We start from the raw sequence: 23,472 nt of genomic DNA, 5'->3' as shown, positions 1-23,472 counted from the left end.
CGGCCGGTGGGCCGATACGCCTTCTCAACATTCCAATATTTGCGCCCTCGTTAAAGGAAAAATTCATAAAAAATTTTAAAAAATGAGACGAGATGTGTTTTTAGAAAGCAAGAGGAAACACCTAGAGTAAAAGTTACAGCAGTGAATAGCAAAACATAAAGTCGGGTGTGAGACCTGAATAGACACTGTCGACAAGCGAGAGCAAAGCAGCTCTTCTCTCTCGTACGTGTAGGCCTACTCCGAGTGGAAGGCACTTTACTCTGTGGTCTGAGGTACTTAAAAACAGCTGTCCTCTTCCCGCGTCATTTTACGCCGAACCCGAAAAAACTGCTCTGCGACTGCATCTGACATAGGTCGGTGTCACGATGTCGTCTGTGGTAAACAACTAGTGAAGATAATTTAATATTATTCATATTTGTTATAATATTTAATTATTGCTCACACTATAACTATTTCACTTTGAGTCACATTTAATTTTTATCAATCTTAACTCAACTCTCTTGTAAAATGGCGTTTGCCGTGCATGTAATAAATAAATAAAGAGTGTGAGCTGCCAATTAAAATGTGTCTCTCTTTAGTGAGTGTCTGATTTGTGTCTCTGTGTCGAAAGCTTCAATTTATTTTTATATTATTTACCTACACAGGAAACATGAACGAAAGCAGGATTGTAGAATCACTACTTTTACAAAATTTAAATTAGATTTAGTGACAGTGTATTTGTTAACTTAACCATTACACAGTAAAGGTTAAACAGTAAACATTATTTTAATACCGTATGTGGCTACCGCCTATTAATTAATTATTTCAATATGCACTTTGGCACTAATTTGGTCAACTTTCCTATTTTACTTACAGATAGCCAGCTCAAAATACCTTCGTAGTTCTCTCTAGGCTATTTCGTTTGTAGAAATAGGTTAGGTAGGCCTACTTTAGGGTTACAGTTTTGACTTAATGTAATGCTAAAAAAGTTTAAGTCAATAAATTGGTTTTGTTCACAGTGAAAGCATATTGTTTGTGTTAAAATAATTTCATAGAAATCTAAAATATATAACTTCTGTTATTTACAGTGCCAAAAAATACAACAGTTGCAAGTTCAGGTTGTAAACAGGAAGCAAATGATTTATATTGTATGCATGCAGCCAAGTCATGCAAGGGAAAATAAAGAAAATACACAAATATAATACGAAAGAACCTAAGAAAATCATTTGTATTTTTATTTTTGTTAGGATATTTACTGTCAGAATAGCACCAAGTCGTGTGGGTAAATAGTCTAAATTTTGTAAACCAAAACATTGACCAATAGTGTCAGTTATCAGATTTCTGATTTTCCACTGTTAATGCCTCTAGATTGCCTAAAAATGCGAGTTTACAGGTATAATTTTTTAACAATTTTCCGGGGGAGGACCCCCGGACCCCCCTCTGTACAGGGGGGTATTCCATACCCCCCAGACCCCCCGGTTGGCGCCTTCGGGCTGGTCAAGGTTTACGCCCTAATAGAGTACCCAGTCCGCCCCTGCTTATACGCAACATATCCAACTAGCTTCTTCCTCGGCCTTCAGCTCCTTGGTGACAACTTCGTATCTGGGTCGATTTGCTCACTCACATCATAATCAGGCAACAGATCAGCTTCATCCTCGTTTGTATTTTCTGGAGAGGTTGATATTTATATCAATTCATCATAAGAGAAAGCCGACTGGATGAGTTCCACTGCCAAATACACATCCAAGGTCCAAGCTGGTTTCGCCCTCCACTTCAATATTTGTTTTGGGTGAAGGTTTTGGCATTTTGTTTGAAAGCATGATCTTTTTATTCGTGGGATGAGTTCTGTTGCTGTTGGGGGGTCTGAATTTGGCCAAATAAACTTTCAAGCAGGTCTTGTGTTAACCTGCTTGGCATTATGTACTTAAATCCTGCTTTCTGCAAACCCCCAAAAGCCCAGTTAATGATATTATGGACATAATGATCCTTTTTTGAAAGGATAGCAATTTTTTCATCCCTTCCACTCTTAACCCGTACATTTCTACTCTTACATAATGTAATATCTTTTCTCTGTTCCATAGTATTGGTCAAGACCAAAGGAAGCTCTCATTGCTTGAGAATCTGGCGGGTATGGTGATTCACTATTCATTACGTCTGTAAAGTCGTCAATCGTCTCAAAAAAGGCTGCAGCCCTTTTATTTCCTGTAAGCATTTCAATGGCCTTCGATGTAGTTCTAGAAAATATTACGACCTTAGCAGGAGCAACGCGTTGTTGTCTCTCCATTTCCTTTTAGGGTTGAAAAAGAAGGGGCGAGTTTATAACAAAGCTTAATTTCACCTGTATCTTTGTTTAACACATAATTTAAAATCTGCACATTTACCTCTGTTCCATCGCTTAATATTACACCTTCATCCATCAGGGCCGTCCGAAGGGGGGGGGGCAACCATCAGGGCAAGCTGCCCCGGGCGCCGTGGCTGGAGGGTGCGTCGCGCAGCAGCTATGTATTAATTAACATACTATTGAAATATGCGAATGCGACTATTACTGGGGGGGGGGGGAGAGTGCGCCAAAACCACGTTTGCTCCGGGCGCCGCCAGGGACGGCCCTGCTTCTTCTAAGAAGTGATTTCTTAACCATTTCAGATAGTGGGGCATGCCGGCAAACACCTATACAGTCTCCTCATTGGCTGCAGGGTTGACAAAAGAAGTGTTTTGAATAGAAATGTTCAATTCCTTCCATAACGTCCCACATCCGCCTAGGACAGAAACGATGGCACAAACTTTGTATCCAGCCTGGTTTGGCTATTCCCCGCGGTGGGAGGAAACCCCGTGCATGGAACGCTCACATACCGAGGAAATGAGAGGTATCGTTGACGTGGTGTGAATTTCAGTACTCTCAAAGTCTTTATCAGTTATTTATTTACAGACGGAAAACTCCATTTTCATAAACCTACAAGATGGCAAGACGTTACATTTAAACTTACATAATTATGAGTTATTGAGTTATTACAAGTTATTATAAGTATGATCCTATACAACTGTGGAAAGTGGCCCGGCTAATATGAACGAGGTTCCAACGTCAAGGTGGGTGGGCGGTGGGCTAAGTAGGCATCTTGGTACATGCACCTAGGAAGTACCCTGGAGACGATCGCCTCATGATCGCTTGCAGAATAATCCTTGGAACTGGCCTGTCAGTGAACTGGTTGGCTAGGACTTCGGATGCCAAAGAGATGTTAGGGGTCGTCTCTTCATACCTGGGCGACAAAAGGTGTTAACGTTACCTGTGTAAAAAATATGGAGTCATAGTCTGTATGAAATGGGCTATTTGAGCGTTAGATAGCAGAAGAAAAAGTTAATGCTCTGCTCCGCACCCACACGGAACCGTTGCCCGTGCCCAGGGCTACAGCCCGTGCCGGTTTTCTAGGAACAAATTATTATGGATCTATATAGGGACATTTCGCTCAGAGTTGGTGGCACTGGCAACCCGCAACACTGACTGAGCGGCACAGCACAGCTGCCTGCTGAGTGCTGGCTGCTGCTCACTCGCTCTGCTCACCCAGTCAAATATTCATTATCAAAATCATATGTAGTGATTGTAGTGGCTCTCCTGGTGGGATTGGCGGTAACGAATTGTCAGTATAGCAGAAAGGTTTTTATGGTACTCTAGTTTCTAGTCCTTTCATCTCTTCCTTCGTCCAAATTTGTGAAACGGAGTATTTCGAGCAGTGATAGGTTAAGTCTGTACAATTATACCTTCTTTTACATTTCAAAATAATACTATATTGACTTTTTAGTGTCTGATTTCACTAACTTACCTTTATTTTTGTGTTTCAATGACAATAAATATTCTTGATTCTTTAAGTTAATTCACTGGTTTCATCTGTCTAAGTGATCAACTTTGTAGTCACTACTTAATATAGGCCTACAACATTGTTTTTTATTCTAAAATGGCCAAGGAGGACGAAAATGAGGATGTATTACCAGACAAAGACGCAGCAAAAGAGTTTTATGCTAAATATGAACCAAAGGAGATCTTGGGTAGGTAAGTTACATCTTTTATGGTACATGCCACCCTTTATGTGCTAGTAACTTATAGGTTAAGTTAGTTTCTCACTGAATGATCTCCAACCTCATCTGGGATATCAAAATCCAAGCAGAATTCTCAAGTCCCACAAACTTTTTGAATTCCAAATAACGGGTAAACTTACAGTTTTTGAACTGGCCTACGCTAAGTTAATAAGATTGAAACTATCAATTGAAAATATTGAAGGTTAATCGATAGGCCTATTTTGGGTAGCCTACCGTTTCTGGGTACAGTTTCTTAACTGGGCTATGCTAATATTGATTAAAACTATCGATTCGATTAGTAATCCTTCATGCGATTTTTTCACCATCAGCAAGTTTGGTTGGTTAGGTTAGGTTATGATAGCTTTATTTTAGGTACCGTACCTACCTATAATAGATATATTTAAAAATATCGATTATTAATCAATATTTTCAATTCTATAGTTTCAATCAATATTAGCATAGCCCAGTTAAGAAACTGTGTAGTTTCAATCAATAATTTATTTATATAATAATTTATTTATATATAATTTATTTATATTGTTATTTATTTATGGTTTGGACTGTCCATCAAAAACATAATTTGTTATTTTTCTTACAAAATGTCACTGTCAAAACTAACAAAATACATACTTTTTAATGAATAAAGTATTACGTATTCCTATCAAAAATGTTGTATTGTATTAAAAGACTATGCAATAATCTTATTCCTTGTTTTGCTAATTTTTATAGCAAACAATTAATTATCTGGACAAAACAGTGATAATTTGTTACTGTTTTGTATTGTATACTAGGCTACTGTTTTTGATTGTTCTGTGCTCTGCTTGTGTGTTTTTTTTACTTGGTTCTTGAAGTTTCTGATCCAATTACTTGCCACATAATCTCATTCTTCTTGTCGTACCATCTTCGTATGTTCTGTTCTTACAGAGGAATCAGTTCAACTGTCAGAAGATGCATTGAAAAAGAGACTGGCGTTGAGTTTGCAGCTAAAATTATTGACTTGAGTGCTGATGGGGATAACAAGGCCGCAACTATGGAGGAAGTCCGGATATTAAGACTTGTAGCTGGGCATCCTTATATAAGTAAGTAACAGATTGGCAGTATATGATTTTATGGTTTTATTAAAACAACTAATGGTTATAAAAAAAAGTATCTTATGATTTGTTATGAATTTGGTTATGTTGACTCTTTGTTGGAAAGGTTACTACAGATTTTTGATGTTTTAGTCCAGCTACATGATGTGTTTGAATCAAGCACCTTTATCTTCCTAGTGTTCGAGTTGTGCAAAAATGGAGAATTATTTGACTACCTAACATCTGTTGTTACACTATCAGAAAAAAAGACAAGGTAATAAATTTGAGTGACATTTTGGGAAACCAAAGCATGCTATACTTCATGAATACTAACACATTTACTATTTGCTTGTTGATTTAAGAAAATTAACTTTTTAAAACCAATATGGACAACTTTTAGCATAATCTGAGTCAAATGTTTAAAGCAATCTCACTAGGTACATTTTACCGCCAATTTTCATTTATAAAAAAAAAGTAAATTTGTGTCCTATAAAATTTTTTTAACAAAGTATCCAGCCGAACTGAAAACCGAGAATAATATTTGAATTTTTTCAAATTCATTGGCAACGTTCCATTGGTTCAGTATCAACGTCGTAAGGAAATCATGATCACTGGAGATAATCACGGTATCGCGGAGACCACAAGAGGTTCACGAGAGTTTCCACAATTGCGGGTGACGACCTAGAAAAAACCTTAACTAGAACTAATAACTGGTTTTCTACGGTGTGTTAGGTTGGATTTCATCAACCACATTTTGCTTAAAGGACACTTCTTCAACTGATTGTTTTGATGTTATTGTTGTCATGGTATTATTTTACACATTTTTGTGACTTGATCTACAAATCGGTTAACAATTTATAGATTTGATCTAGAGTTTCGAACTAACTTTATAACACTTTGGGTGTTGAAAACCTTTAAACATGTGCAATTGGCATTCAAATATTTCAGTCTGACCAATCACAAAAGAGTAGTGGTGATTGTGCTGAGTTACCGCAAAAGTGGACGTAGTTCACTGAAACACCCAAAGGTAGCAGCACTGCCTGCATCAATAGCCAGGGTCTTTGTAATATGGCTCAAATAGAGAAAATCCTTGAAACCGGGACAAAAGCATTGCCAGACGGGATTTTACAGGAATTTTTTTTTACCAACCTACACCAAAATAAAGCTTGCATTCTAAGCTACAGCCTGGCAACGATTATACGTTCCCCGGCAATGGATGAGCTTATAATGAAATAATGTAGTGAGAGTGGCGCAACTACATCAATTGATGTAGCCACACTACCGCACTCAACGAGTTAATACAAAGCGATGATAGTATTACAAGTTTGTTGTTTCAACTTGCAGTAAAGGCTCTCTTCTACATTAGTATTTTTATAAATCTTTTTGATATTTTTCAAGGCAATTGTTAATCAACAGTTTAATAGTATATTTGCAATTAAAGAATGTGATTGTTAATGTGCATTTGAAAATAAACAGCTCTCACTGTTTTAGGTAAAAGGTTTTCCTATTTCGCAAACTCAATCAACATCATCTGTTGTAAACAACAAAAATAAAACTCTTAATTTTCTCTAACATCCGTATGATGTCTCTACAAATGTGTCTATGATTCACACTTTTTAAATACATTTAGCTTATCAGCCCGATAGTAAAACTAATAATCCTTTAAAAATATGGTAAATTAGCTGTCTGTTAGCTTAACCGAGTATTAAAAATTTTTTTAACAATGGGACTTGGCAGTCTGAAGATTAAACAATAATTCAGATTGGCGAGGTGTGCCTGTAGTGTTGTTAAACCAAGCAAAGAGGGCACGAGTTGACTAGCTAAAACTACTAACATATTAGACAAACAAATTAAAAGGATTAAATAAAGGGATTTATTCCAAATAGGTTAACTCAATAAAATAGCTAAGACTTTAACAATTTCAATGAAATTGAAAATGAAAATGTGTGTTTGATCAGACTAAAACAGTATCACTGAATAATGTGATCTTTCAACATAACTAGGTAATAGATTTCAAACCATTTTAGCAATTTTTTTATTGTAAAGCAGAACAAAATTCTCTCACAGAAAACTTAGAATACAGTATGTCATTGTCTCAAGGCATTTTTTTTATATTTCTTAGTGACCAAACTGTTTATGATTTTGGCGATGAAATTATTTTTATGTTATATTTTATCTTACAGGTACATAATGAGGCAGCTTCTGGAAGCTTTAAATCATGTTCACAGCCATGGAATTGTCCACCGAGACCTCAAACCTGAAAATATTTTATTAGATGACCAAATGAATGTTAAATTAACTGACTTTGGATTTGCTAGAGTCCTGAAGCAAGGAGAGTTATTACATGGTAATAAAACAGTTTAAAAAACTCAATCGTTCAGCTTATGCATCCAGAAAATAGAATAACTGTACGGTATAAGTGACTTACTTTGCTGACACCATAGGAACATAGAAATGCTTTGCAAGGTTTTTAGTAATTATTGTAAGCTACGGAAGGTAATTAGTGTGAGCAATGTTCTGCTGACAATCTAGTTTAAATGTTTGCTCTAGGTAGCCAACTGAATTGTCTATATTAAAAATATGCACTTATCACTCACTCAAAAAAATCCATTCTAAGAAGCTGTTAGAACTCTTACTCACTCCTATTCCTGTAGCAACACCCCAAGTACGGGGCCGGATTTAGCATTTTTGCGCCCCTAGGCCCAAATAATTTTCCGCCCCTTAGTCTGGTCACAGTTACTTTCCTTCAAACCTTTATTAAAAACTATATCATGCCCATAGGCCTAAGTTAATTGCTTGAATACCACTCCTCGTCGTAATCATTGAAAGTTTTTTTTTGTTGAAGAATTGCCTTGTTTAGCCTTAACAAAATGCCGTTTTAAACATTTTTTGCAATTTTATGCCTTTAATAAATGCTCACGTTTGTGGCCGTGGGACTGAAACAAAAAACTCAACCCACCGAGCATTCCTGCAAAAAAACATCGAATTGGTTCCAATTCCAGGCCCAAAAACATGAACTCCATTCAGCACGTGATAACATAGATTAAACATACTGCTTTAGTTGATTTGTCATCGTTTTGGATTAGCCTAGCTGAAAACAAATATTTTTATTTAAGGAGTATGTTTTATGTATGTTATTTGAACGTAGTTTATTCAAAATAAAACAATCCAATCAGTAACAATAGGTCGTCTCCTGTTTATATTACAAGAAATTAAAACACACATCATAGAACTAACCCTAAAATAACAAAAACAAAAATTCGTCAAAACTGACGTCCAGTGTCACCAAAATTAACTAGACATGAAAAAAAAATTGAATTAACAATGTCATAATAAGTCGACTTGAGTTATATCTTTGACTAATAATACAATAGTATTATAGACTTCTGTATCCAATAGTCAATGGTTATTTAATCTATGGTTGTACTGCATCTAGGTTATATTTCCAAAGCAAAACAGAATATTCCGGCCAACCATACCGATCCTTAGGTCTGAGCAGAAAATGACAGCATTTATGGTGCTTTGGAGGGTATTGATTTTTTCTAATATCTAATGCAAACTGAGATTAATATTTTTTTGTAAATTTTAAAGGTGAATTCATCGTTGTTTTAACATTGAACACAACGTAATATATTAAATTTAATATTGCTATTATACATTTTAACTTGATCCTGCAGATTGTTGTAAACTAATCAAAACATTACAGTAGTTTGTTTTGTGAGGTGAGGGTGGTAACAATGTCTAGCACGCATGCGCCCCTAATCACTGTGATCGGTAGTACCGAGTGGCAGTGCAGTGGCAATACGATGCGTACCCCTTGGGCCACAGAAAACATACTACTGGTAAAATGTTTTTTGTGCTTGGGCGCTCGTCAACGTCAACATCCCTACAGCTTACTCCCGTTTAACCAAGGTTCGTTACCAATTATGTAACGAAATGATGCGTTATTCTGAAAAATAGTTTAAATTTCCTAACAATTATTTCTTCTTATGAACTTCAGAATCACAACTCTATATTAAGCATATTTTTTTATCAACTATGACTCTTTATTTTTATTTTTAGATATATAAAAAAAATCCTCACAGCCGTGCGCCCTCTGGGACCTTGCGCCCATAGGCCCGGGCCTACCGGGCCTATTGGGAAATCCGGCCCTGCCCAAGTAACTTTAGTCCCTCCAACAATCACTGTTTTCCTTGATCAATTCAAGACCTGCCTCCGACTTCCTCACTTGGTTCCTCATCTTAATCAGAGTATCCTAAGACTTAGTGGCTGTTGTTCTATTGGATGTCCAATGCATATTTGTTTTATCATCTAGTCTAGTTCATTTCTCTTTCTCCCCTTTCCCTAGCCACCTTAATCTGCTTCTTATCATTATCACTGCAATATCTTAGTATTTGTAAAATTCTGGGAGCTCCTGATTCCTTATAGGCCACCCTCCAATATCATTAATTAGTGCAAACATACTGTTTAAAACAGATATAAATATCATTCAGCAAAACAAAACATAGATAATGGTATTGTTGAGTTGTTAAACAGATTTTTTCCTTTCAGATCTTTGTGGTACGCCAGGCTACCTCGCTCCAGAAGTTTTGAAGGCAAACATGTTCGAAAGTACTCCAGGCTATGGGCAACCTGTTGACATGTAAGATGTAATTTTTTCACAAATGTTGCTATAGAAGTAGCTATTATTATAACATTTATGGTTGGACCTAGTTAATTCCGAGTCCATATAGTTTTTAAGGTCCCCAGAAGCCAGAAACACGTTTTGTTAAAATTAAGGGTGTAACATAGAGCACAAGGGTCTAGGTTTTTAGGATTTTTTGGAGAGGATAGCAGCCTTCCCAGAATGGGAAAGAGTCCAAAATTGCACAGGAAACACAAAACTTTACACTATATACACAAAAAATTAGAATACCTATTTCACTGTCACTGACAGCATTTTCAACTAAGGAGGAGAGAGCTAATTCCTTAGTTGAAAATGCTGCCAGTGACAGTGAAATAGGTATTCTAATTTTTTGTGTATTAAAGTGTAAAGTTTTGTGTTTCCTGTGCCATTTTGGACTCTTTCCCATTCCAGGAAGGCTGCTATCCTCTCAAAAATCCTTTTTGTTAAAATTGTATGATATATATATATTGTTGGGGTATGTATGTGCTATAGGCATAACTCTCTGGAAAATTGTCTGCTTTTGATGAAGTTTGGGTCAAACGAGTAAACTAAAATCATAATTAAGATTGCAAACCAACCCAATCTGACAACAAGCAAGAGGCTTTATACTCTGGGCTAAGCTTTAATAAAATGTCCAAACTGTGAGTGTTGTCCTAAATTAAGGTCCCCATCAAGCTCCTGACACAGTCAAGCCCCGGAGACCAACGTCTTGTTTATTCCACAACTATTCTAGTGGATTTCTACCCCTAAGGGACGATTAGTCTTGTTTTAGTATTCAAAAACATTGTATAAGAATGTTGACACTCCTGCCAAGAATGGCCAAAATTAGGGAAAGATTGCATGGATCACAGTTTGACATAACGAGAGTGATTGTCATAAAATAAAGAACGTCTCTATAAGACTATGAAGGACAACGGCCAGCCCTGTATGTAGACACCAATTAGCAAGCACAATTCCTCAGATCGAATCACTGTCTATGGAAACTGATGAATACCCCCTGCCGGGCCTCGTTGAGCCAAGGTGTTCGGCCTTTCACAAACTCCCTATACCACTAATATACAGTTTCTGCATCGAAAAACTTGTCTACATACACATCTGTCAACTGGAAACCGTAATCAACAGGGCTTGATTCACTTCCCATAGAAACATAATTACAGAACAAGAATCATACTTAGCGGGATATACATATATGTGTGTGTGAGCGTGTTAACTCAAGCAAAAGTTATCCGATTTTGATGAAATTTTGTACAAACGTGTAAACCTACGTTTATTCAAACGAGTTCACAAACCAGCATGATCGGACTATGGGAAGGGGGTTTATGGGGAGTTTAATTCGGTAAAAATTGGTTTTCCCCATTTTTGACCCTATAAACATAAAATTTCACAATTTCTTTCCAACCAATTTTGTAGTCGTTATAAACAAAATAATTTTTTATATTGAAGGGTTGTTGTATGCCTAACAGCTACAGAGATAATTCAAAAATTGTAAATTTAAAATTCTCATGTTATTCTTATGGAGATTAATCACTGTTGTAGTTTGCTTGTTAACGGGTATATTTTAACCAAATTAGGCAATTTTGTTTATTTCATACTAAGCTATTAACATTTCAATGCTAAGGTATCAGCAAACCTAAGTAGGTACTCATTAAAATTAATGTTATTTAAATAGAAAACAAATCTGACAATTTTAATTGAAACTAAGCTAAATCACTTAGGGCTCTGCCCCAGAAGCCTTTAAAGATCCCTCCAAAGAGTTGTTTACATTTTGGCCATGCGAATAATACTTTTTAATAAAACAGCTGTTCCTTTTTAAATTGTATTTCAAACAACACATATTTATTGGGAGTTACTGAATTCTACCAAATAAGTATTTGCAATGTTATTTTCTGATTTTAAAATTGATTTTCCTCTTTATCATGTCATGTTTTGCAATATAACGTTCCATTACGAAATCAGTGGAAAATCCTTTTATCACAGCAATTCTTAAATTATTTCTTATTGAACTATCTTATATCTTTTGTACGGGTTGGTGTCTGCCTTTTTCACCACTTATGCCAAAATTTTATCATATTATTCTACACATATCAAATACTAGCTGTTGTACCCGTGCTTTGCAACGGGAAGAGGACATAAAATAGAAACATTTTAATCTTTACATCTGTTGCATATTTACACATCTGCCAACGCTTTTAGAAACAAAATTCAACTTTTATGGCCTTAACAGAAACGTTTAAGTTATGACTTTTAAATCTGGTAAGTAGTGAATACCACCATTTTGGTTTTGATTAATTTTTAATCTTGTAATATTTATAATTTGTGTGCTTGACCACTAGATAGCAGACAAGACATGTTTCTTGCTTGTAAGAGCTCTTTCCACGAGCACGGGCTTGTAGTCCATTATTTGGGAGGATAATTATTCTTAAGTCTATAAATGTATTTTTTGTATATATTTTTTATCTTGAATAAAGTGGTTTTATTCGACTGCTGGCGGTTGGTTCTCGTCGAAGTAGGGACAACCCTCAAAGTATAAAAATGTTTTTAAATCTTAGCTAAAACAGTTGATAAGACCCTTTTTAGCGTATTCCCCATATATTTTGTGCAACCTACTCGATAAGCTATTACCGCAGGTCTCATGGTAAGATCTAGACCCAGGAACGATTTACTTTTTTGTTTTAAGGTCCCCAGAGGCCAAAAACACTATCCGTTCAAATTCATATATATACGGGGTGTATATAAAGTCCCGCATGGACTCTGCTAGCTAAGCCCTTTAAAATGATGTGCATATTGACCTTTGCTCCTATTTAAGATTTCCTTCTGACTCCTTGCGGGACGTCCCCATGATATGATAGAAAATTCACAGTTCCTTGAAAAAGTAGATTTTTAGGTGTGTTGTAGATGTACCAAATCTTATTGATTTATCTGTTGTCGTTTAGAAAATATTAAGCCCGTGCGAGACTTTATATACACCCTGTATAATTGTCCGTTAGCGCAATAACTCAAGCAAAAATTATCCGATTTTGATGAAATTTGGTACAAACGTGTAAACCTACATTTATTTAATACTAAGCTATTGACATTGCAATAAAAAAAAAACACATCTCAATATCTTCCCTGTAGCAGCAAAATTAAGACCTCACTAAAATTAATGTTAATTGAATAGGAAATAATCTGAAAATTTTTATGGAATATTTTAGTAGAAATCCAGCCAGGTAAATGGAAATTCGCTTAGTCTGCAGGTTTGCTGCGGCGAGAGTATTTTGGTTGTTGGATTGGGTTGTTTGCAATCTCAATGAACTTCAACACAACTAGATTATTTTATTCAACTTTTTCTGAATTTATTGGTTACTGAGATTTTAAACACAATGTTTTGTTTCCCATGTTAAGCATAACTCCTTGAATTATCAATGGCAAAATATATAACAATTGTCATTAGTCATAAAGTGCTGTGTTATCTCCATAGTAATTTTAAAAATATACCTAATTTTATCATGATTTATTTTCCTTTCAGGTGGGCGTGTGGAGTTATCATGTATACTCTGTAAGTCTACTTTATTTCTCATTATGCTAGTTAACGATAATGAACCTTTGATTCATCATCTAATTTTTACCTTAAATGTAGTATATTATCAAATTTATAGGCCTACTATATTTACAAACTTACAGGGTGTCCACCGACCGGGAAATCTGGGAAAACCGGGAATTATGCGTGAAATTCATATTTTACCGGGAATTTTCAATTTGCCACGATCGCGCATGAAAATGACAACGACGATGACGTTTCCGTGACCGCGGGAGACGACGATGATGTCCAAACGGCCGTGGGATTTTGCCGCGATCCCGCATGACGATGATGACGTATCTGTGACCGCGGGAGCAGACGATGACGTTTCCGTTACCGTGGGTGACGACGATGACGTTTCCGTGACGGCGGGAGCAGACAATGACGTTTCAGTGACCGCGGGAAATGACGATGACGTTTCCGTTGTGGTTATGTTGACTACAGGTACACAGTAACTCAACTCACCTACTCATCTACTCAAGCAGCATATAAGGTGTGCAGTGGCATACAATTCTTCTGGTTATGTTGACTACAGCTACACAGCAACTCAACTCACCTACTAAGCTACTCAAGCAGCATATAAGGTGTGCATTGGCATACAACTGTTGTTGTTGTGTTGACAGTAACTCAAATCGCCTACAGCTACTCAAGCAGCGTATAAGGTGTGCAGTGGCATACAACTGTTGTGGTTGTGTTGACAGTAACTCAAATCGCCTACAGCTACTCAAGCAGCGTATAAGGTGTGCAGTGTTATACAACTGTTGTGGTTGTGTTTATTTATTTATTTTGTATACGGCAAACACCATTTTACATTTCACATTGCAATTATATACTATACAGATGGCCAAAAAAAGATGACGTAATAATACATGCGACCATTACAACTATCTGCTATACCTACACTCAATTAACAAAACAAAGTTGAGAAAATAAATATATGATAAATATCACAGCAAGTGGTAATAAAGACTAGTTAACATGCAGGAACAATAATACTATAAATATTAACAAAGTAGAGACTAAATATAAGTAAACCCAAAATTATGAAACACTACAAAATAAATACATAGTATGGCGGCAAAAACAGCAAATTTACAGAAGCGAACAATGTACAAAAGGCACGGTAAACTCTGAAGAAAAATAAAAAAAAAACTTAACAATAAAGGTAACAACAAGATAGACCATAAATATTAATAAATATTAAAAAGTAATGCACAGAAGTGAGGGGAGTCGACGGCCTAACACTACCACACACTCTTGAACCACACACAGAAACATGCACTCACTGGCTCGGAAGTGAGGGGAGTCGACGGCCCCAACACTACGTCATCGCCACACTCCTAACGAAAAGCTAATAAAAAAAAAATCAAACATGCACATGCTCCTCTGACGAGTAGAAGTTGGTTAGCTCCTTCCTAAGACGATTCTCGGAGAACTGAATCAGGTCGATGTAACTTGGCAGGCTGTTTCCCAGACGATGAAGGCGAGGCAGAGCACTGTGGTAAGAGTACAGTTTCGAACAATGAGCTCTCTCAAAGAGTCCTCTGGATCGAACCACCCGAGCACAACGAAAATCAACCCTGCTCAGCAAATCTGGTGAATCGACCGAGGCTGTGATGATCTTCCTTAAGAGCATCAGATCAAAGATTTTGCGTCTCGAACTCAGAGGAAGAAGTCCAAACCGACGTTCCATCTCATCCAGTGGTACTTCAAGGTAGCGAAAGCCCAGACTCACTCCAAGTACTCGGAGAAATTTTCTCTGTACACCCTCGAGAAGATCAACATGGCATATCAGGTATGGTGACCAAACTGGCAAGCAGTACTCCAACAAAGGGCGGACCGGCTGCACATACAAAGTCCTTAGGGCATGAGGTGAAAACCCATCTCGAGACATTCGGACAACAAATCCCAGAGCAGAATAAGCCTTCTTACTTATGTTTCTTAAGTGTGGTTCTGGACTTAGATTCGAGGAAACAGTTACTCCGAGATTTCATTTCATTTCATATAACTTTATTCATTAAAGTACAATACATAGATACAGGAATGGCGTCAAGAGTAATTTAATAAAACTAACTAACTAAAATACTCATCATTATCATGCATGGCATAACAACATACCATCAATATTAATAGCTATTCAAATCAAATAAATTAAAACAAGCAGTGCAATATGACAGTTTATACATGAAAATATCAAAATTAAAAATATAGATAAAATTATTTTAAAACAAAACCAAAAGTTTCAATTGATATGAAACAGAGCAATTAATAACTTGAAGAACTAAAACTCTTCAAAGGAGTACATAGCCTTGTTGATAAGAAACTTTTACAATTTTGATTTAAATTTATTTTTGGAAGTTTCTAATTTGATTTCTTTAGGAAGTTTATTATAAAATTTGGAACCGGCATATTTAGGTGTCTTCGTAAAAAGTTGCAGAGTATGTGAGCTTGTGGCCAGGTTTTCTCGATTTCTAGTGAAGTAATTGTGATAGTCTCCAATAAGTTGTAATTCATTAAATCTGTCTTTTACTGATAATACTGTTTCATAGACATACATTCCATAAACAGTCATAATATTCTCAGTTTTAAAATATTCTTTGACTGAAGTTCTGTGTTTTAAATTGCACAAAATTCTAATAGCTTTCTTTTGCTTTTTTAGAATTGATTTTAATTTTTTCTTTTTTGCTGCACCATAAAGTGAAACTCCAAATGATATGATTGAATGTATGTACGAAAAATATATAATTTTTAAAGTTTCCTTTTCACATAGGGGTTTTAATCTTGTTAGCGCATAAAGGCCAGATGAAATTTTAGAAAGTAACTGATCAATATGATGATTCCACTTCAAATTTTCATCAATTTCTAATCCCAAGAATTTAATGTGGTCTTTATTTTGAATTATGTTGTTATTAACTACAATTTTTGGCAGATTTTGCGGTTTAGTTTTTCCTGCTTGGAAACACATAAAATTAGTTTTATCTGTGTTCAAACGCAAATTATTCGAATTAAAAAAACTGTTAAGTAATAATATATCAGAATTGGCCTTGGCTTCAAGTTCAGCATAGGTTCCTGCGGCTATTTTTAAATTTGCATCATCAGCATATAGGCAAAGCTTGCTAAAATCACTGAGTTGAGGAAAATTTCTCAAATAAAAGATGAATAAAAGAGGGCCTAGGATCGATCCTTGGGGCACCCCATATTTTACTTCCCGAGTACAAGAATTGTAAGACATTTTATATTTTTTGTTATTACAGTGACTCAGTTCTACGTATTGTTTCCTATCAAAAAGATATGACTTGAACCAGTTCAAAGTAGTACTATTTAGTCCACTACTACTGAGCTTTGAAAGCAACAACTCATGAGAAATTGAATCAAAAGCTTTACTGAAGACCATGAACAACCCTACCACTTTAGATTTACTCTCTAAGCTATCGGATTCAATGAAAGCTGTGGCAGCTGTTATGACAGATCTGCCACTTCGGAATCCATGTTGGCAGTCATCAAATGTACCATTATTTTCAAAGAAGCATACCAGTTGGTTATAAACAACCTTTTCATAGATTTTTGAAATTGAAGGCAGCAAAGCAATAGTCATTGAATAGTCATTTATTCAGTCTTTAAACAATACATTATTGTAATTGACATCGTCATTATTATTGTAAAAAGATATAAGATGCAATACTTATAATTAATAAAATTTGACATGAAAATTCCAAAATATAGGCTGCCCTTAGTTTAACATTTAACAGGTTTAAAATATTTATTTTTTTAAATAGGCAAACTTAACAAACTTAAATTAGGCTAAGAATAATAGTGAATAATAGTGGATCTTTCTTAAAAAGGCTAATGGTTATCACAGGTCTAACAATGAACATAGAGGGACAACATTTCTAACATTAGGCTATCACAGATGGAATATGGTAAAAAACATATCAAAATAGTGAACATGAAATATATGAAAATTAATTACAGTAATAAAAATCCTAGCCTAACTTAAAAACAAAATTTCTAACATTATCACAGATGGAATATGGTAAAAAAACATATCAAAATAGTGAACATGAAATATATGAAAATTAATTACAGTAATAAAAATCCTAGCCTAACTTAAAAACATTTAACATTAGCAAAAAATGAGATCACATTCAAAAAATTCCTCAATTTTGTAAAATGGGTGAGATGAAAGCCACATAGTTAATTTTCTTTTAAAGACACTTAACGGCAAGGACTTGACTTGGGGATGAAGCTTATTAAATAATTAATACCTAAAACAAAATGACTGTTTGCAGTTTTCTGTAGCCTACAGTGAGGTACATCAACTAGACCCCTATTCCTTGTGTTATAACCATGAATGTCTTGGCGCAAATCATACTCTTTTTCCTTTTTCTTAACATTAATCAGACAATGCAGGATAAAAACATTAATGACAGTTAATATACCAGTGCCCACAAATAACGGTTTACAATGTGCTCTTCGGCGAGATCTAGTTATGATTCTCACAGCCTTCTTTTGAATTAACAATACATTATTTACATGGGTACTATTTCCCCATAACAAAACACCATAACTTAAAATTGAGTGAAAAAAAGCATAATACACAGACTTTAAATAATTCTGAGGCAGACTAGAGCTAAGACATTTAAGAAGATAAATAAACCTAGACAACTTACCACTAATGAAATCAATGTGTTGAGACCAGGTCAAACAGTTGTCAATCACTAAACCTAAAATTTTTATGTCATTTGGTTCATTGTAATCCTCGACTCTATTTCTAGTCTGGCAGAGTAAGTGTTGAGTTTTATTCTCATTAATAATCAAACCATTAGCACTAAACCATTGCTTGGCTTCTAAAATAGTATTTTTGGCAATATTAGACAAGACATTTTTATCATTGCTTATAGTAAGAAAGGTTGTGTCGTCTGCAAACATTGTAGTTGAAGAAAGGGACACATTGGCAGGTAGGTCATTAATTGATAAAAGGAATAATAAAGGCCCCAAGATAGAACCCTGTGGTACTCCCATTATTACATCCAGACATCTTGAACGATCACCCTTCAACTCAACAAACTGAGATCTTCCATGCAAGTATGATTCAAAAAACTTTAAACACAAACCTTTAATGCTGTAAAAACTTAATTTATCTAATAACACTGAGTGATCTACACGATCGAATGCCTTGCTCAGATCACAAGCAGTAATCTGAGCGAAGCTCAGATATATCAATCAGATATATATCAGATATATATCAATCGGTCTATCTTTCACTGTAGAGGATCGGTGGAGAGTCGAACCAAATAAGGTATAGTTGAATACCGTTACATTCGTGCGCCGAGAGAAAGAGAGTACAACGCACTTAGATATGTTCAACTCCATCTCATTCTCCGAGCACCACCGCAGCACATTGTCCAAGTCACTCTGCAGCTCCTCACAGTCAAAGTCCGTTGTTACTTCCTTATAGATTTTAGCATCGTCTGCAAACAGCAACATTCTTGAATGCTTGACAGCATGAACTAGGTCGTTAATGAAGATTGAAAACAGTACAGGACCCAAAAGAGAGCCCTGTGGCACTCCAGATAGCACAGGAAAGGCTTCAGATTCAGACCCATTATATCTCACAATAAGGCAGCGTCCACTAATATAGCTCCGAAACCACCTCAGCATATACTCAGCCACTCCCAAAATACCAAGCTTTGCCATAAGGTGATCATGGGTGATTCTATCGAATGCCTTCGAGAAATCTATATACACACTATCCACCTGGTGGTTTCTGTTGAAAGCTGAGATAATGTCGTCATGGTATGTTATTAAGTTGGCCGTTGAGGATCTGCCACTATAGAATCCATGTTGAGCTGTAGACAGAAAACTTCTGGCAAAGAAAGACAGCCGAGTAAGAACCAGAGACTCAAACACTTTTGCAAGCGTTGGCTGAATCGCTATAGGCCTGTAATTCTTGATATCCGAGGGATTGCCACTCTTTAAAATTGGTACAACGAAGCTTGTCTTCAGGCAGTTAGGGAAAACACCAGATGAAAGAAATGAATTAAAGAAGATTGTTATGTGCGGTGCAAGAATACAGCTACAGTACTTGAGTAGCGATGGAGAAATCTCATCGGGTCCTGCTCCTTTATTAGCATTCAGAGAGGACAAGACAGCTTCAACTTCTTTACATGATACAGAAAACCCAGTAAGAGATGAGAGAGTTGTAATTGAGTCTTCATATGAGGGAGACCCTGATGGTGGTCTAAAGACAGACGAGAAATGTTCAGCAAAAAGTCTGCAGATGTACTGAGGCGTGTCGGCAGTTACATTATTCAGGTACATCGAAGATACAGCCTTGGAAGTCTTCCTGGTGTTATTAATGTGACCCCAGAATGCCTTAATATTTTCTTGCATGGAATCTTCTACCCGATTGATGTAGTTTCTGTAGCAAATCACAGTGAGTTGTTTACATTGAGTTCGTACACGACAGAAATCCATATAAATTTGTAAGTTTAAAGTCCTTTTGTACTCTCTATGAAGTAGTTTTTTTTTGCAGAACTAGTCTCCTCAAGTCCTGAGAAAACCAACAAGGAAATGTAGATTTACCAAGACATTTTAGTGGAGTGAAAGATTTTATTAGGAAGCTTAGCCTGGAACAAAAAGCCGTAAATGACGATTCCATGTCCTCGACACAACTCAGTAATGGATACTCCCAATTTTGTAGATTATTCAATATCTAGCGGATAGACGCACTAAAACAAATCATTCTAGTAAAAGGACATTTAATTTACAGAGAATAGTTAAGTAGTGTAATCCACTAGATTCAAATCAGAAAAACTGTTGTTAAAACTGTTGTTACCTAGGTTGCTAGGATAACAAAAAAATAAACAAATGATTAAAGTAAATACAGAACACATGGTTATTGTGTTAGACAGTTTAGTGGCACCACATTAGCCCCCTGCGGAGTCTGGAAGACCGGGCACTTTAAATTTCACAGTACGACCAGATCGGGTCACGTAAGGCTTGGGTTGGCTTGAGAGTAGGGTCTTGAGTGGGAACACTGTGGAGGGTGGATTTCTGGAATGTTTATTATGGATGGGTGTATGTGTTGAAGGAGTAAGATCTTGCAATAGATACGCGGGCTTTACTCTGTCCAACGTCACCTTCACACGTTTACCACGATGGATTATAGTCATAGTTTTATCATCACGAGATACCACGGGAAACGGTCCAGTATAAGGTGGTTGTAGTGATCGTCTAACAGAGTCATCTCCCAAAAATATGTGAGTACACCGTTTTAACTCCTGAAAAACGAAGGTCTTTGGTTTATCATGCCAAGATGTGGGCACAGGTCTTAAATTTGACATGTGTCGACGTAAGCGAACTACATAGTCAGCCGGGTCCTCCTCACGAGTTATGTCTTGAGGGAGGTCTAGAAGTTCTCCAGGTAGACGGAGTTGGTGGCCAAAAACTAATTCGGCAGTAGATGCCTGAAGGTCTTCACGATATGCGCTGCGAATGCCGAGTAGTACGATGGGAAGTGCTTCAAGCCATGTTGAATCATTGTGGCACATGAGAGCTGCCTTAAACTGCCGATGGAATCTCTCGACTAAACCATTAGCACAAGGGTGATAGCCGCAAGTTCTGATTCGCTCTACACCGAAGGTCTTTCCAAGGGCACGAAATAATGCTGACTCAAATTGGCGTCCTTGATCAGTTGTGATGCGCAAGGGTGAGCCGTAACGGGAAAACCAGCACATCACCAGAGCCTCAGCTACTTCTTCTGCGGTGATGGTTTTCAATGGATGAACTTCTGGCCATCTGGTGTAGCGGTCGATAGCTGTTAGGCAATATTTGTATGGTCCGGATGGTGGAAGTGGTCCAATGATGTCAATGTGAACATGATCAAATCTTGATGATGGGAGTGAAAACGATCCATGGGGTGTAAATACATGACGGGAGATCTTAGCACGTTGACATTTCTCACAGGCTCGGGCCCAGTTTCGACAGTCTTGTTGAATTTGGGGCCAAACAAAGCGATTAGAAACAAGTTTTGCCGAAGCTTTGATGCCAGGGTGACTTAGATTGTGTATAGAATTAAAAACTGAGCGTCTAAGGGGCTCAGGGACAAAGGGTCGTTGTACTGAAGTTGTTGTGTCACAGTATACATCAAGGTCTGTTCCAAGAATTTTGACAAGCTTCAAATTAAGAGATGTCTCTCCCTTAAGGATCTCTTGTAGCTCAGGGTCAGAGTCTTGATGATGTGCCAAAGTTTTGGCATCTACAATGCTGGGAGCCGTAGTTGACAATGAATCTACACGAGAAAATGCGTCAGCTACTAGGTTGGCCGATCCAGAAACATGTCTTATGTCTGTAGTGAATTGTGAAATGAATGTTAGTTGGTTTTGCTGAACAGGAGGTAGTTTTTCACGTTTTTGACTGAAGGCAAATGTTATTGGCTTGTGGTCTGTGAAAACTATGCAATGATTTGCCTCAAGGTAGTGACGAAAGTGACGAATGGCTGCATATACAGCGAAAAGCTCACGGTAATAGGCTGGCCAAAGGGATTGTTTTGGTGTCAGTTTCTGTGAAAAGAAAGAGAGAGGTTCCCATGTTTTATTGTCAACCATCTGCTGGAGAGCAGCTCCTACATGGGTACTCGAGGCATCACAGAACAATGCGAGAGGGGCCTTGTGGTCAGGGTGAACAAGCAAGGTAGCATTGGAGAGATGTTCTTTGCAGGATAAGAATGCAGCATCCAATTCAGGAGTCCAATTTACAGGTTGGTTTCCACGTAGAGATGAGAGGGCATCATGGAGAGCTGCTTGTTGCTTGGCTGCTGAAGGAATGAATCTGCGGTAGAAATTCAACATGCCGAGAAAACGACGCAAACCTTTTGCAGTAGAGGGACGGGTGAATTGTTGCAGAGCCTCAACACGTTCAGGAAGTGGTAGAGTACCAGCAGATGATACCTCATATCCTAGGAAGGTAACCTTTGGAGCTTTCAAAACAGTCTTATTTACGTTAACGAGTATGCCATAATCAGAAAACCGATTGAATAGAGTTCGTAGATGGGCTTCATGTTCAGTCTCATCCTTAGAGAAAACTAAGACGTCATCTATATAAGGAAAGCAGAAGTCTAAACCAAAAACTACTTCATCGATGAAACGCTGAAAAGTTTGTCCTGCGTTGCGGAGGCCAAAGGACATGAAGGGGAATTCAAACAATCCAAAGGGGGTTGTAATGGCTGTCTTCGGGATGTCTTCAGGGTTGACAGGGATTTGTGTGTAGGCCTTCACTAGGTCGATCACAGAGAAATACTTGCAACCTCTGAGAGAATGGGTGAAATCGTGGATATGTCTAACAGGATATCTGTCAGGAATAGTCCTAGCGTTGAGAGCACGGTAGTCTCCACAGGGGCGCCATCCATCAGGTTTCTTAGGGACCATGTGAAGGGGTGATGACCAAGGTCCATCAGATCGACGTGCAGTACCATCGGTGAGCATGGCATCAAACTCGGCTTTGGCTATAACAAGCCGATCAGGAGCGAGTCGACGTGGACGAGATGAAACTGGGGGGCCAGGGGTCGTTTTGATGAAATGCAAAGTTGAATGGAGCACTTTTCTTGGTGTACCAGAGGGTCGGGTAATCATGGGAAATTCTGCCAGTATTGATGAAGTTGGAGAATTGGGTGTGATAGTTTTTATGCTGAAATGAGGGATTGAGGTACATTGACAAAGAACAGAAAGGTTTGTTACACTGTCAATCAACCGTTGATTACGACAGTCAGGAAGCAATCCAAAGTGTGCTAAAAAGTCAGAGCCTATAATCGCTGTATTAACATCAGCAATGACAAAATTCCATGTAAAAGCTCGTCTCAGCCCTAAGTTTAATGTTAATGTCATCATACCGTAGGTGTGAATGGCAGAGTTGTTTGCTGCACGAAGTTCATATTCAATACGCTTTTGGTTCTTACAAACAAATGATTTAGGGAGACAGCATATGTCAGATCCAGTGTCAATTAAAAATTTTGTATTGGTAGTCCGGTCGATGATTTGTAGGCGGCGCCCTCCAGCTTGGCAGTCAGCTGACGCCATCACTGGCTGCCTTTGGAGTTTGTTGGAGAAGTGAAATTGCATGGTGGAATGCAC

General features: G+C 37.2%; 1 protein-coding gene across 3 annotated transcripts in view; it reads left to right on the top strand.

Annotated features, from left to right (window-relative positions):
• Positions 1–3,608: 3,608 nt before the first annotated feature.
• LOC128998614 (phosphorylase b kinase gamma catalytic chain, skeletal muscle/heart isoform) overlaps positions 3,609–23,472 on the top strand; it is a 39,232-nt gene continuing 19,368 nt past the window's right edge. The window contains exons 1-6 of one of the 3 annotated variants that reach the window (XM_054424827.1): positions 3,609–4,021; positions 4,972–5,126; positions 5,271–5,391; positions 7,301–7,464; positions 9,669–9,759; positions 13,292–13,321. In XM_054424827.1, the coding sequence (XP_054280802.1) occupies positions 3,927–4,021; positions 4,972–5,126; positions 5,271–5,391; positions 7,301–7,464; positions 9,669–9,759; positions 13,292–13,321 (656 nt within the window). In that variant the 5' untranslated portion in view covers positions 3,609–3,926. The remainder of the gene's footprint in view (positions 4,022–4,971; positions 5,127–5,270; positions 5,392–7,300; positions 7,465–9,668; positions 9,760–13,291; positions 13,322–23,472) is intronic. The other 2 variants (XM_054424825.1, XM_054424828.1) reach the window with 2 other exon arrangements.

This window comes from Macrosteles quadrilineatus, unplaced genomic scaffold (genome assembly GCF_028750875.1).
Source record: "Macrosteles quadrilineatus isolate MER2022 unplaced genomic scaffold, UCM_ALF_1.0 Scaffold_7__1_contigs__length_78375512, whole genome shotgun sequence".
In the NCBI taxonomy this organism is placed as follows: Eukaryota; Metazoa; Arthropoda; class Insecta; order Hemiptera; family Cicadellidae; genus Macrosteles; species Macrosteles quadrilineatus.
The sequence above is the reverse complement of the archived record's forward strand: the minus strand, read 5'-3'. Positions and strand labels throughout refer to the sequence as shown.